The sequence below is a fragment of the Leucopleurus acutus genome, assembly GCF_964270905.1.
Source record: "Leucopleurus acutus genome assembly, chromosome: 3".
In the NCBI taxonomy this organism is placed as follows: Eukaryota; Metazoa; Chordata; class Mammalia; order Artiodactyla; family Delphinidae; genus Leucopleurus; species Leucopleurus acutus.
In genome coordinates, this window is record NC_139145.1 from 13,137,082 (window position 1) to 13,151,305 (window position 14,224).

The window sequence follows — 14,224 nt, forward strand, 5'->3', positions numbered from 1 at the left end:
GGACGTTCCCCGCGGCCGGAGCCATGGAGATGCCGCTGCCGCCCGATGGTGAGGCCCAGCCCGGGCTCGGGGGCCGTTTCTCTCTCCCCGGAATCCCTTGTTGACCCGCCCCGCCTTTCGGGGTCCCCGGGCCTGGGGGGGGGCGGGGCTCGGCCTCCCGGGTTCGCCTGCGGCCTCTCCCGCGGATCCCCGCATTCCCGGAGCGCTTCTGGCCGCTATCGGGACCCGTACAAGGGCGGCTGCTCCTGGGCCCACCCCTAGGGACCCCGGCCCCGCGGATGCGGGCCGGGAAGCCAGGGCCCCCGGATTTGGGCGGTCCTCGCTGACGCTCCGCGTGGCCTTTTCTCCGTCTTCCAGACCAGGAACTCCGAAATGTCATCGACAAGCTGGCCCAGTTCGTGGCCCGGAACGGTCCCGAGTTTGAAAAGATGACTATGGAGAAGCAGAAGGATAACCCGAAATTCTCGTTTCTGTTCGGAGGCGAGTTCTACAGTTACTACAAGTGCAAGTTGGCTCTAGAGCAGCAGCAGCGTGAGTCCTCTTCAGCTCTCAGGGCGCCCCCTCGAACGAATCCTTTCTCTGGTTCCAGTTTCGGGCTCTGCCACAAAACGCCTTCTTTTGGGTCGCATGCTATTCCTCTGTGAAAATGAGTTAGTTTGGCCTTCACGATTCTTTCGGCTGTTCCCACAGCCCTGCGGCTGCAGGGCCCGAGTGTCATGGAGATCGAGGTTATCGATTCTCCTTCTGGGCTCCGGATCAGGGATTTCTGTTGTTTTGCAAACATGATGACTGAGATCAGCGAGTAGAGTGACTGCTTCAGTGTTTTCCAGGGAGGAAGTGATAGAAGCCGGACTGGGTGGGACCCTCCTGGCAGGTACCGTCCAGCCCCCTTTGCGGGCTCTCTGTCGGTCCAGCAAGGTTTTTGTGCATTTCAGATGGTTGCAGTCCAGATCAAAACTAATTGTCCTGTGGGCTTTAGTTCTTTGCAGCTGTTTATGTTCACTGGTTTGGGCTTCAAGGTTCCGGCTTGAAATTAAGAGAATTTAAGATGAGGTCAGTTATCCTAGCTGGTCTTTGAATAACAGATAGATAGTCCCTGAGTTCACATCTGTATTGTTCAGTAGCAAATCTCTAGCTTCTAGATAACGTTGTGTTTCAGATTGCCAAGTAGGTGGACATTGAAAGGTGAATGCTTCCTGGACTACAAGCTCCCTGAGGCCAACCAGACCTTGTTTGGGTCAGTGTTGTGCCTAATAGGTAGCAGGTAGTAGGTGATCGATAGTTTGTAAGACATAGCAAAGTACAGTGGCTTGAACAAGCACAGTGTGTTTTGAGAGCCAGGAGAGGAATCATAAGAGGCCTAGCATAGCTGGAGTGTAGATGTGTGTAGATGGGGGAGGGGGTTGATCTGGAGTGGGAAAGTTTCCAGGGGAAAGTTTGGGTTTTCTTCCTTAATCCAGGGGTTCTTCTGGTGCCTGTTTAAGGTTTGAGATGAGGGTGGGGAAGATTTCAGGTTGCCTAGGCAAAATGTACCCATTTATGTGTTTCTGGAGCAACCGTTCCTTAGCCCCAGCACGTCAACTTTAAAACCTCTGCTGTAGGCAGTGGGAAGCCACAAGGGAGGTTGAAACAAGGGAGAGGTGGGTCGGGTTTGTGTGGCCTGCGTGGAGAACAGGCTGGAGGGAGCGTGAGTGGAGGCTGGGATGGCAGTTGGTGGTAAAGTCTGAATTGAGTCGGCGAGTTGAGTAAAGGCAGTGGGCTTGGGGACAGGTGGGGTTAAGGGGTAGAATCTGTGAACTGAAGCGCCAGTTGGATATTGATGCCGGTGGCATAACTGGGCAGGGGAGGATGGTGTTTGGGTTCGAGTGACCATGAGGTGAGAGCTGCTTCCCCTGCGAGGGGAGCACTCCCACCCTGAAAGTCAGAATTCGGGGGCTGCTTGGGACTTGGTGCCATAATGGGGGGAAGTTGGGGTGTTTCTAGCAGGGGAAGATCGGGACTCAGGAAATGCTTTCTGCAGGTAAGAATATCTCCGTTGCCATTAAAGTCCGTGTCAGAGTTAGACACACGGAAACTGAGGAGCCAGGAGTGTTGGGATGGAGGCACGAGCCTTAGGAGGGGCTGGGAGGAGGGGGGCAAAAGCTCAGGGTGCCTGAAGCCCAGAGAAGGAGGGATTCTTGGAGCAGCCAGAAGTGAGGGTGCACAGCAGGGCGGGCTGGCTTACCAAGGACTTAGGCTTTCTGGAAGCTTTGGGGAAGCTGTAGAAGGGTTTCAGAACTGTGTTCTGGAGCAGGGCTAGCCACTCTGTAGCCAGCCCTTCACCCTGGTGGTTTGAGAAGACTGAGTCCTGGGACCGCTTGAGGTTGGCGCCTCACAGAGTCTGGTGAAGGACTGTTTTTTTTTTCTGATCTGTTGCAAAAAGTACAGTTTGGCAAAGTGCGATAAAAATGTGAACGATGATGGGAGTTCCCTGGCGGTCCAGTGGTTAGGACTTGGCGCTTTCACTGCCAGGGCCCAGGTTCGATCCCTGCTCGGGGAGCTAAGATCCCGAAAGTCACGTGGCACGACCAAGAAAAGAAAAAAATGGGGAAAAAAACATGCATCATGAAACATCAAATTGCTGTAAAAGTGCCAAAACACTCCCTCGCCATTTCTGTGCTTGTCTAGTCTTGGCGTCACCTGGGGCTGGCCCTTGAACCACACTTTGAGCAGCGGCACTACAGCCGCAGAGTAGAGAAGGAGAGGGGAGGCAGGACTGGATGCAGGGAAACCAGTTCCCAGGTTGATGCAGGTGACAGCAGAGTCATGGCAGTGACGGCGGGACACAGATAGATTGGCATGTGGTCTAGGAGGGTGACTTGACTGTGAGGGGCAGCTTGTTAGTGTGAAGTGCAAGGGAGAGAAAGGTGCATGAACCTTCTCACTTCTGGCTCGGGTACGTGGCGTAGCTGTGCCAGCCACGGGTCAGAAGGGGAGCTTTGGAGGGGGTGGAACGCAGGGTGAGAGGGAACCCATGCCTGTTTGAGGTGCCTGTGGAAAGCAGTGGCTATTTGGTCTGTAATTAGACCCAAAGCTTGAGGAATCCGGGATGGCGATGATAGATTTAGGGGTCATAGAGTGCACTTTATAACTGCAGCCACAGGAAGATGTCATGTTCCCCTAGGGGCTTGCTCAGAGGAGGGGGCTTAATTCTCAGACCGGGCATCTCAGTATGTGAGGGTCGGATAGAGGAAGAAGGGGCCAAGGGGATGGCCACACCGGCCACGTGAGACAAGGAGCTGAGATGGGGCCATCAGGCTGAGTGGGGATGACCGCAGTGCTTTGGGGGTGGGGTGGGTGGGCGGAGCCAGACCTCCGTGGGTTGAGATAAAGGGGAGATGAAGAATTGAAGATGAATCTTGGTTGTAAAATTGTCGAGAGCGGGGCATGGATGAAGAGGGAGCTTTTGAAGATCAAAGACTTGGGTGTGTTTAGATGTTGCTGGGGCAGAGTTAGTAAAGAGAGAAAATGAAGGAAGGAGAGCGAGAGGACACATTTCCTGAAGCAGCGTCTCTGGGAGGGTAGGATCCAGAGCGCAAGTCAGGGGGTGGGGGTGGTCCCATAAGGTGCCTTTGGTGAAGGCCTGCCTCAGACCTAAGCAATGGTGGGCCCTGGATGACACCCTCCACCCCACCGTCCTTTTATGGCTCTGTCCAAAGGCTGGGCCCCCTTAGAGTGGGACTCAGAAGGGCTCCAGCAGAGCATGGTCACGCTCAGACCAGCCGAGGCCCAAATGCAGAGGGGGAGGCCATCTTGTCCAGGGACCCTTCCCCCAAGTCCTCCCCTCCCGTCTCATCTGGCGAGGTTTGGGGCCTGCACCTGCCCAATGCAGTCTCCTGCTAGCAGGATAGGGCATCCCACGTCGCCTCAATATGGATTGACCCTTGAATGCAGAGGAGTAGAGTCAGTGGAAGGAAGGCAAAGGGTGGGGTGTAGGGGGGCCACAGCATGTGTCGGGTGCTGCCGTGCTCCTGCCGTAGGGCCGCAGGTGCGTGGGTTTGCTGGTCGCCATCCAGAGGTCCAGTGGCTTTGCTGTCTTGAACGGGGAGAGTAGACTGGGGGACAGCAGGCGTTAGAAATAGCTGCGGAGGTTGCTGGGGGTTGAGAGACTCCCTCGGGGAGGGGCTGTTGCTTCAGGCCCAGGCAAGGTGTGGAGGAGGTGGAGGGGGTGGGCTCAGGCTTCCTCTGGGCCGAAGGACAGTGGGCAAGGCTGGACGGTGTTGGCTAGCGAGTGGTGAGATGACAGTCCCAAAGGTCTCCGAGGAGAGGACGAGCAGGAAGGCAGAAGGGGTCCAGGGCTAGGCCCCATGATACAGGGCACGCATGGCGGCGGCACGTCGCAGGGGTCCCTCTTCTGGGTGGCAAGTATAGGGAGGGGAGCCCCCGGGGCTCAGAGCTGCCCAAGAGGCGGCCAAGGGGATACCTGGACCCCAGCCACCTCCTCACAGGGGCCACCTCTCCTCCTCTCCTGCCAGTCATCTGCAAGCAGCAGGCCCCAGAGCTGGAAGCGGCCACGGCCCTGCCACCGCTGCCACAGCCCCCGCTGGCCCCCGCGGCGCCCATCCCGCCAGCCCAGGGCACCCCATCCATGGACGAGCTCATCCAGCAGAGCCAGTGGAACCTGCAGCAGCAGGAGCAGCACCTGCTGGCCCTCAGACAGGTACGGGCCGGCCCCTCCCCCTCCCCCGCCCCTCTTGACCTGAGGTGGGTACCCAGGGTTCACCCTCTGTGCCTCAGTTTTTGTATCTGTACATTGACGCTAATATTCGGTGTCAGCGCTGAGGACGGGGATGTCCCGTTGTCCGGGGCTCGGCGCCTGACAGTCATTATCCCTCCAGTGCTGCCACCGCCCATGTTGTGTTTAGTTTGACCCCGATGCTGGACACGGAGGTTGCTTCTCATCCCAGTGAGGTCACTGCACGAGCTTTGATACCCGCACACCCGTTGTGCTGGAGTGGATGTGACAAGTGAGACTGCACATTGGAAATTGTGTGACAGAGAATCCAGGTGGCCTCTGGTGCCACTGGCACCAGCTCCTGCTAGTTAGGTCACCCCAAGCTGTTGTGGGGAAGGACCCTTTTGTCCCAATCCATCACAGTCTGGTACTTTGGCCAAATACAATAGGATAAGTTGCCAGAAACATAAGATGGATGAAAAGATATCTGAAACGCCAGCCCCAATTTTAGTACTGGATCAAGACGTAAGTTACGGTTGTATTATTGAAAACAAAACGCTCCAGAATGCTTACCCTCAGTTTCTATACGGAGCTCGTCACAGACTGGGCAGTCTGGCATCAGCCAGCCCTGGGCTGACTGCCTGTCCCCCCAGCAGCACCAGGTCTCAGCCATATCTCAGTTTGCTAACCTAACGGGCAGAAGTCTGGCGTCATGTTTTAATTTCGGGCTCCCTGGTTGCTAGTGAGGTGGTTCTGCTTTTACTTGACTGGTGACTGTTTATATTTGTCCTCGCCATACCATGTTCCCATCTGCCACTCATTTTTCTTTCTTTTTTTGGTGAATTGATGTGCAGAGGTTCCTTGTTCCTCTGGGTCTTAATCTTTCTGTCTGTCATCTCCGGGGAGACATTGTATCCCCCTGTATCTTGTCTGGCTTTATCCTCTGCCTGCTCTGCCTGTTACAGCCATGACTTACAGATGCGTGTCTCAGGCTTTGGGCGTGAGTGTTGGGGGCAGGGCACTGATGGGCCAGCCTGGCTGGGCCTGGGCCAAGGTCCCTCCTCACACAGTCTCGGTCCCACTTGGCCTTTTAGGAGCAGGTGACAGCAGCCGTGGCCCACGCGGTGGAACAGCAGATGCAGAAGCTCCTGGAGGAGACCCAGCTGGACATGAACGAGTTTGACAACCTGTTGCAGCCCATCATCGACACCTGCACCAAAGATGCCATCTCGGTGAGGGCGGGGTGGGGCTGGGGGCGTGCTCCCAGAACCTGGTGCTCCTGACTAGGTGGGAGCTCCTGCAGCCAGTCTGGGCCAGGGCTGCTCTAGGGGCACCCCGTCTCCGCATCCCCTTCCGGCATGAGCACTTCCGTGGGCTCCCCCACCAAGAAAGGTGGAAGGCGGGCAGAGGCCGTCCGACATTCCCGGGCGTCTGTACACACTTTGGCCTGGAGAAGGCCAGCCTCACTCACCCACCACCCTGGCTGTTGCAGGCTGGGAAGAACTGGATGTTCAGCAACGCCAAGTCCCCACCTCACTGCGAGCTGATGGCGGGCCACCTCCGGAACCGCATCACGGCCGATGGGGCGCACTTTGAGCTGCGGCTGCACCTCATCTACTTGATCAATGATGTGCTGCACCACTGGTGAGGGCCCTGCCAGCTCCGCCTTCCCTCCTGCTCCTTCTCCCTCTCCCGGCCGATGCTCTGCGCTCCGGAGACTGGCCTGTCCCGGGACTGGGAACCACTCTTCCGAAGACCCAGGGGGAGGGTTGGTCTGAGCCACAAGCCCTCCATCGGGAGGACAGCCACCCGCACCCCCCACCACCTCAGCCGCCACCCCAGACCCCTTGCCCCACCTGGGGCCGCTGTCCCCTCACTCCTTGCTCTCAGGGCAGTTTCTGGGTGTTTTTCAGTGTCTCTGTCAGCTGCCAGCTCCCTTTCACTGACCTATGCACAGCCCAGTCACCTGACTCTGCTCTGCTTCAGGAACCTTCCCATAGGGTCCCCCTGGCTGACCCTCTGCCCCCCACCCCCACCCCCCAGCCCTCCTAAGGCCAGGCCAGTGTTTACTTCCACGTGGCCTCTTCGGTGCCTTTTGACAAAGGTTAAGTCGAGAAACCAGATGCCTAGTCCAGAGACGGGGGAAAGCTCGTGGTGCTAGTAAGGCTAGCCTGTAGCTGTGAAGACTGGCTGCCACATTTGTCTTTGAACTTGGCTGGCTGGGGGACAGCTCCTGTGAGGGCAGCAGACTCAGACCCAGGTCTTGCCCCTTCTGCCCACGTGCAGCCGGGCCCTGCCCCTCCCCGCTTCATGTGCCATGTGGGCGGTTCCGGTGTCACTCCGTGCTCCCTACATCACTTTCCCCTATTTCTCTGCCATTGGGAAATAAGTAGCTGTTCGGAACCTTGTCTGCCTCCTGCTCCGCCAGCCGCTCTGCTGACTCAGGGCAGATCTGCAGAGACAGCCCTGTTTCTGGCACTTCTCCAGCCACCCGCTTCCTGAGCCTCACTGTCTGGAAGCCCAGTGCGGCTCGCCCCGTCCTCCTGCCTGGGCTGCCCTCCCTCCCCCAACCTGGCTTCCCGGCTCCGGGCACTTGCTGCTCTGAGCTCCCTCTGGTGAGCTCGCCTCTGAGAGGGGTTCTAGCTGCCCACCTTCTTCCCCGGGCTCTGCCACCTCATTGTACAGCTGCGGGCCCTCCACACTCATTTATGCGGCGTGCCCCCCGAGAGGCCGCCTCACCCTGTCAGGCCTCAGGCTCCTAGGCATCTGGCAGCCCGCACACTCCCTCTGCCTCGTGGAAGGTGGGGTCCCAGCCCAGGTTTCCTCGTGCCTAGGGGGTGACAGTGCCGAGTGAGGCTGCATGTACAAGGCCCTATACCTACAGCAACCCCAGCTCAGCCTTTGTGGGCAGCTGGGGCTCTCACAGGCCTGCGTCTGTCCATCCTTATGCCACCCTGGGAGAGAAGGGTTATCTTACTGATAAGGGGACCAGGGTGAGAGGCCTTGCTCTGAAAGTCCCCAGGCTTTCTTTCCCTCCTCCCACTGCCGTCCATCCATCTTGTGGGGAGCCCAGCCCTTGTCCCAGCCGGGTTGGGGGCCCGTGTCCCAAGAAGGCAGAGGGTGCTGTGGCTGGAGCCGCGATGGTAACGGGCGCGTGGCCGGGTCCCGCCCCAGGGCCCTGACGCGCGGAAGGTCTCTCCCTCACAGCCAGCGCAAGCAGGCCCGGGAGCTGCTGGCCGCCCTGCAGAAGGTCGTGGTGCCCATCTACTGTACCAGCTTCTTGGCCGTGGAGGAGGACAAGCAGCAGAAGATTGCCCGGGTACAAGGGGCAGCCGGCGGGGAGCGGGGGGGTGGGAGATGAGCAGGGGCTAGGGGGGTGGCACTCGTTTTCCCCCTGACATGGCCTTTCCCTCCTCCCCAACGTCCAGCTCCTGCAGCTCTGGGAGAAGAATGGCTACTTTGACGACTCCATCATCCAGCAGTTACAGAGCCCGGCCCTGGGGCTCGGCCAGTACCAGGTGTGTGCTGCTCCCTGAAGTTGGGGGCTGGGCACCACCAGTAGGGTGGTGACCTCAGAGTCCTGGTGGCATTTTCCCAGCTGGACTCCCCGGCGTGCCCCTGGGGTGGTGGTGAGGGGTGGGAGGCAGAGTCTGAGGAGCAGCTTCGGGGGCCCCCACCCCGTCCACAGCAGCCAGTGAGCCCTCCCAGGCGAGCCCACCAGACTTTTCCTGGTGCGCTTGTGACCAGGTTACCTGCTTTAGGCTCTGCTCTCAGGGGTGCCTTTGGCCCATTTGCTCTGGTCCTCCAGGTGTGATTGGAGCATGAGGAAACCCTGGCATAGTCTAGGCTGCCACAGTCATCGTGTTGTGCACGGTGTCCCGTGTGCACATCTTCTCTCTGAGGGGGCATCTGCTCAGAGGTCGGGGTCGCAGAGCAGGGAGAGGAGGGCCGGATCTCCTTGGTCACCTCTCCTGTGGTGCCGGCGTTGCTACCCCATCTACAGCTGCTTGGGTGAAAGGCACAGTTCACACCCCCTTTTCCCAGGCCGGAAGATGTCTTCCTGCACAGGTCTGGTTGAATGTGAGAAGCTATATGTTGACCGTTTCCTCTGTGATGCTCCTGACTGCCACCCTCCCTACAGGGGAGAATCTTTCATGCTCAGAAAGGCAAATGAGGAAAGTACATTTCAGACTTTTTCTAAGTTTTACTCCCTTTTTTTAATTGATAAATAAAAATGGGGTCATACCACCATACCACAGTGATATTCACTGCTTTTCTCCTATTGAGTTGGCGGTAGCAGCTCATGGTTACTGAGTCACCCAAGTTCCTTTCACTGCATTTTCCCCGAGTCCTCGGAGGTAGGTCCCGTTATTGTCCAATTTTACAGGTGAGGAAGTTGAGGCTCCGGGGAGGTTGTGACTTGCTCAAAGCCATACAGTGAGTAAGAAGTACCGCCTGTGAGCATGTCCTAGGACGTTGGTCAGTGGTGGGATTTTAATGTCTGCGTGGCACTCCAGGGCACGGCTGTCCTTGCTTATTCCCATTGTTAGGGAATTCTAAACTGCCCAGCACCAAAAGTCACCAAGTCCGGCTAGATTGAGATGCTCTGTGGTTGTCAAGCTCAAGTTGATTGTTTTACGTGACAATCGCCTGCTTGCCCTGGGTCCCTGGGCCTTGCTGCCCGTAGCATCACCCCAACCTTCTGGGTGCTCCCCAGGCATTTGTCCCCGTGCTGCTCCATAGGGTCTCGGACTTTGAGTCTCATGTCCTGAGTGCCGGCTGCCCTGCTCTCCATCAGGCAACCCTCATCAATGAGTACTCCTCGGTGGTCCAGCCAGTGCAGCTGGCCTTCCAGCAGCAGATCCAGACCCTCAAGACACAGCACGAGGAGTTTGTCAACAGCCTGGCCCAGCAGCAGCAGCAGCAGCAGCAGCCGCAGCCGCAGATCCAGATGCCGCAAATGGAAGCTGAAGTCAAGGCCACGCCGCCGCCGCCTGCGCCGCCCCCCGCCCCCACGCCTGCCCCGGCCATCCCGCCAACCACCCAGCCTGGTACGTGGCTCCCTCAGCACCTGCCCCCAGGAGGCAGCCTCCAGAAAGCAGTCTCCTCCCCCAGGAAGGGGTCTGGTTCTGTGGTCTCAGGCCCAATCCGAGGAGCAGATTCTAATCTATTTACAAGCACCAGGCAGGTAATTTCACAGGTAAGTGTAACCACGCCCTTACAACTGAGACAGTTCTCCTATACAAACCATCCCAGAGAATGGAGAGGAAAGCTCTCTAAGTCAGTTTTCGAGGCTAGGATAACTGATACCAGATGGACATGGACAGGGAAAGAAAGAAAAATGTAACCTAGTGTCACTTCTGAGCAAAGATGAAGAATTAGTAAATATTGGGTTGGCCAAAAGGTTCGTTCGGTTTTTTCCATAAGATGGCTCTGATAGCACTTAGTTGTCTTTAACTTCATTCAAAACAATTTTGTTAGATTGTATGTGACAGCTGTCATATCAGCGTGCATTTTAAAAAAGACATCAAAATTGGTGAATTTTTGTGTAGCCCGTTTAATACTGAAGATAGAAAAAAAAAAAAAGCAACATTTTCGACATATTACAGTTTATCATTTCAAGAAAGGTAAAAACACAACCGAAATGCAAAAAAAGATTTCTGCAGTGTATAGAGAAGGTGCTGTGACTGATCAAAACGTGTCAAAGGTGGTTTGTGAAATTTCGTGCTGGAGATATCTCGCTGGACGGTGTTCCACCATCGGGTAGACGAGTTGAAGTTGATAAAGATCAGATTAAGACATTAATTGAGAACAATCAACGTTATACCACGCGGGAGATAGCCAGCATACTCAGAACATCCAAATCAAGCGTTGAAAATCATTTGCACTAACTTGGTTATGTTAATCGCTTTGATGTTTGGGTTCTACATAAGTTAAGTGAAAAAACCTTCTTGACCGTATTTCCGCATGCAATTCTCTACTTAAACATAATGAAACGTTCTGTTTTTAAAACATGTGACGGGCGATGAAAAGTAGATACTGTACAATAGTGTGGAAAGGAAGAGATTGTGGGGCAAGTGAAATGAACCACCACCAACCACACCAAAGGCCGGTCTTCATTCAAAGAAGGTGACATTGTGTATATGGTGGGATTGGAAGGGAGTCCTCTATTAATGAGCTTCTTCGGAAAACCAAACGATTAATTCCAACAAGTACTGCTCCCAGTTAGACCAAATGAAAGCAGCACTCGACGAAAAGCGTCCAGAGTTAGTCAACAGAAAATGCATGATCTTCCATCAGGATAACACAAGATTGCATGCTTCTTTGATGACTAGCCAAAAACTGTTAATAGCTTGGCTGGGAAGTTCTGATTCATCCGCTGTATTCACCAGACGTTGCACCTTCGGATTTCCACTTATTTCGGTCTTTACAAAATTCTCTTAATGGAAAAATTTTCAATTCCCTGGAACACTGTAAAAGGCACCTGGAACAGTCCTTTGCTCAAAAAGATAAAAAGTTTTGGGAAGATGGAATTATGAAGTTGCCTGAAAAATGGCAGGAGGTAGTGGAACAAAAGGGTGAATACATTGTTCAGTAAAGTTCTTGGGGCTTCCCTGGTGGCGTATTGGTCGAGAGTCTGCCTGCCAATGCAGGGGACACGGGTTCGAGCCCTGATTTGGGAGGATCCCACATGCTGCGGAGCAGCTGGGCCCGTGAGCCACAACTACTGAGCCTGCGTTTCTGGAGCCTGTGCTCCGCAAGAGGAGAGGCCACGACAGTGAGAGGCCCGCGCACCGCACGAAGACTGGCCCCCGCTCGCCACACCTACAGAAAGCCCTTGCACAGAAACGAAGACCCAACACCACCAAAAATAAATAAATAAATAAATTTAAAAAAAATAAAGTTCTTGGTGAAAATGAAAAACGTGTCTTTTATTTTTACTTAAAAACTGAAGGCATTTCTTGGCCAACCCAGTGAAGTCTTAGCAGGTGAAATCTAGCAAAGTATTTAAAAGATATGTCATGACCAAATAGGATATGTCTCAGGAATATATAAGGATGGTTTAATACCAGAAAATCTAACATCAGATGGGAAGAAACCTTTCAACTAGATGCAAAAAGGGTACTTAATAAAGAGATGATGGGGGCTTCCCTGGTGGCGCAGTGGTTAAGAATCCACCTGCCAATGCAGGGCACACAGGTTCGAGCCCTGGTCTGGGAAGATCCCACGTGCTGCGTAGCAACTAAGCCCGTGCGCCACAACTACTGAGCCTGCACTCTAGAGCCTTCAAGCCACAACTACTAAACCCGTGTGCCACAACTGCTGAACCCGTGTGCCACAACTACTGAAGCCTGTGCGCCTAGAGCCCGTGCTCTGCAACAAGAGAAGCCACCACAATGAGAAGCCCGTGCACCGCAACAAAGAGTAGCCCCCCCTCGCTGCAACTAGAGAAAGCCTGCGCATAGCAACAAAGACCCAGCGCGGCCAAAAATCAAATAAAAATTTTAATTGATAAAAATTCTTGAGCAAAGTAAAATCAATATGGCTTATCGATCAATAAGTAGGATACTTATTGTAAAGCGTTCAAAGGAGTGAGGGGTGTTTCCTGGCCAAGGTCAGGCCTCTTCGTGTTGCCTTCCCGGAGGCAATGGCAGTTTTCAGTGGGGTCAAGAAGCAAGGGTTTAGTGGGCAGTAAGCCCAGCCTGGGTTGGCCCTGGGTGCTTGCTGAAGATCATTTCGGTTGGGGCCTCCTGCTGCCACCTTCTCTGAGTGCTTTTTTGCCTGGTTCTAGATGACAACAAGCCTCCTATCCAGATACCCGGCTCTTCCGAGTACGACGCCTCAGGAGGGGTCCAGGACCCTGCTGCCACCGGCCCCCGGGGCCCTGGGCCCCATGACCAGATCCCACCTAACAAGCCCCCGTGGTTTGACCAGCCTCACCCCGTTGCTCCTTGGGGCCAACAGCAGGTATCTCTTAGAACTTGTTGCAGGGTCAGGTGGGGCACACTTGGGTTCAACTGGACGGCAGGCAGGTGGGTGATGGCTGCTATGCGGGTTGATGGGCTTTTAGGGCTCCCTGGGCAACGAGGTTCTGCAGCAGGGCCTGGGGTTTGGGGGGGTGGCAAGAAGGTGATAGTCTCCCCGAAGTAAGGGGACTGAGCTGGGAAGAAAGTTGGGCCTTTACATCCTTCCCGGGAGGTTTGGTTTTCTGGGCTTCTCTGTAGCACAGGTCCCCATTTTCCTGTGAATGCTGAGAAGTTTCACACCGTGAAGTACAGCGAGGCGATTTGTTTCCTTCCCTTTTTAACTCGTTTGACCAGCAGTGTCAACATCTCATCACCCTAGAAAGAACATGGTGCTTTCGTAAGGAAAGGAAAGGTCAGAAATACCAGGCTAGCAGCATTTTGTGGGACTGGGATGCTGGTCCATTCTTCCCTCCCTCCAGGTTCCTTGGAGTCAGAAACTTCTAGGCCAGGGCAGGGGTCATTCTCATCCAGCATAACATGACTGGAAAACACCCCGCAGCTTGCTCTCTGGCCACTGGACTTGGGTAGAGCAATCCGGTCTAGCTCTGGGTGTCCACTTGCCTCTCGACCAGGCATGGTGGACGTGGCCCTCCTGGTTGACCCTGTGTGGAGGGGGCGTAAGGGAGACAGTTCTGGGCTGGCAAGTGCAGTGTCATGGCTGTGAGTCCCGCCAGCCCACCCTCAGCTTCCGGACAAGAGATTTAACATCACAAAAGACGGGGCATCCCCACAAAGACAGCTCCCGCCTCTGGGTGCCTGCTGTGAGCCCTGCAGTGTTGGGTGCCCTGTCATGCGGGGGCACTTCCCCCCTTTCGTTGGTGTGGAAACATGCCCCTAGTGTCTCCCGGCTCAGTCTTTTTGGGGACCGGCAGGTTAGGCTCACAACAGTGGGGCTCCCCCACTGAAGGCCAGCAGTACACCCACAGTCCACAATAGGAAACCACAGCCTGGGCTGCCCACGTGGTGTCTTACATATTGAAATAGCTGCCATATTGAAAATCTGCCTTCTTGGCTTCTCTTGAAAACCTGAGGGTGTGGCGGCTGGGGCCGGCCTCCCTGTGCTTGTGGTCAGTGGAGCCACCCAGCCCTGACCCTAGAGGTGGCCCTCTGGGCAGCCTCACCCAGGCACAGGCCACCCTGGCCCTGAGTTTGGGTTGCAGTCCTGGCTCTTTAAGTCTTCAAAGCAGCAGCTGGGCAAGCTCCAGGGCTTATGGTCTTCAACTTACAGAAAGCCATTTCCTGGTAACACAGCAGACTCTGAGATAAGGGTGTGAGAGGGCAGGTGACCCCAGGAGGCAGCGTAGGGAAGAGAAGTGACAGGGAAGGGAGAACAGGCAGGGACGGGGTGTCGTCAGGGCGGGCTCTGCCGTGGGCCCTGCGGCTCAGCCTCTGTGCCCTGGGAGTGGTGGGGCCGCACCCCTGCACTGTCCCACTGAGGGGCTCGTGGGCTGTTGTTCATCCCCCAGCTTCTGTCAGGCATGGG

At 55.5% G+C, this 14,224-nt stretch overlaps 1 protein-coding gene across 1 annotated transcript in view; it reads left to right on the plus strand.

Annotated features, from left to right (window-relative positions):
• CHERP (calcium homeostasis endoplasmic reticulum protein) overlaps window positions 1-14,224 on the plus strand; it is a gene marked incomplete at its 3' end in the record, with an annotated part of 20,196 nt that continues 5,972 nt past the window's right edge. The window contains exons 1-9 of the mRNA XM_082836725.1: window positions 1-48; window positions 358-531; window positions 4,515-4,699; window positions 5,809-5,946; window positions 6,207-6,358; window positions 7,922-8,033; window positions 8,143-8,232; window positions 9,513-9,765; window positions 12,507-12,682. Coding sequence (XP_082692851.1) covers window positions 24-48; window positions 358-531; window positions 4,515-4,699; window positions 5,809-5,946; window positions 6,207-6,358; window positions 7,922-8,033; window positions 8,143-8,232; window positions 9,513-9,765; window positions 12,507-12,682 — 1,305 coding nt within the window. The 5' untranslated portion in view covers window positions 1-23. The remainder of the gene's footprint in view (window positions 49-357; window positions 532-4,514; window positions 4,700-5,808; window positions 5,947-6,206; window positions 6,359-7,921; window positions 8,034-8,142; window positions 8,233-9,512; window positions 9,766-12,506; window positions 12,683-14,224) is intronic.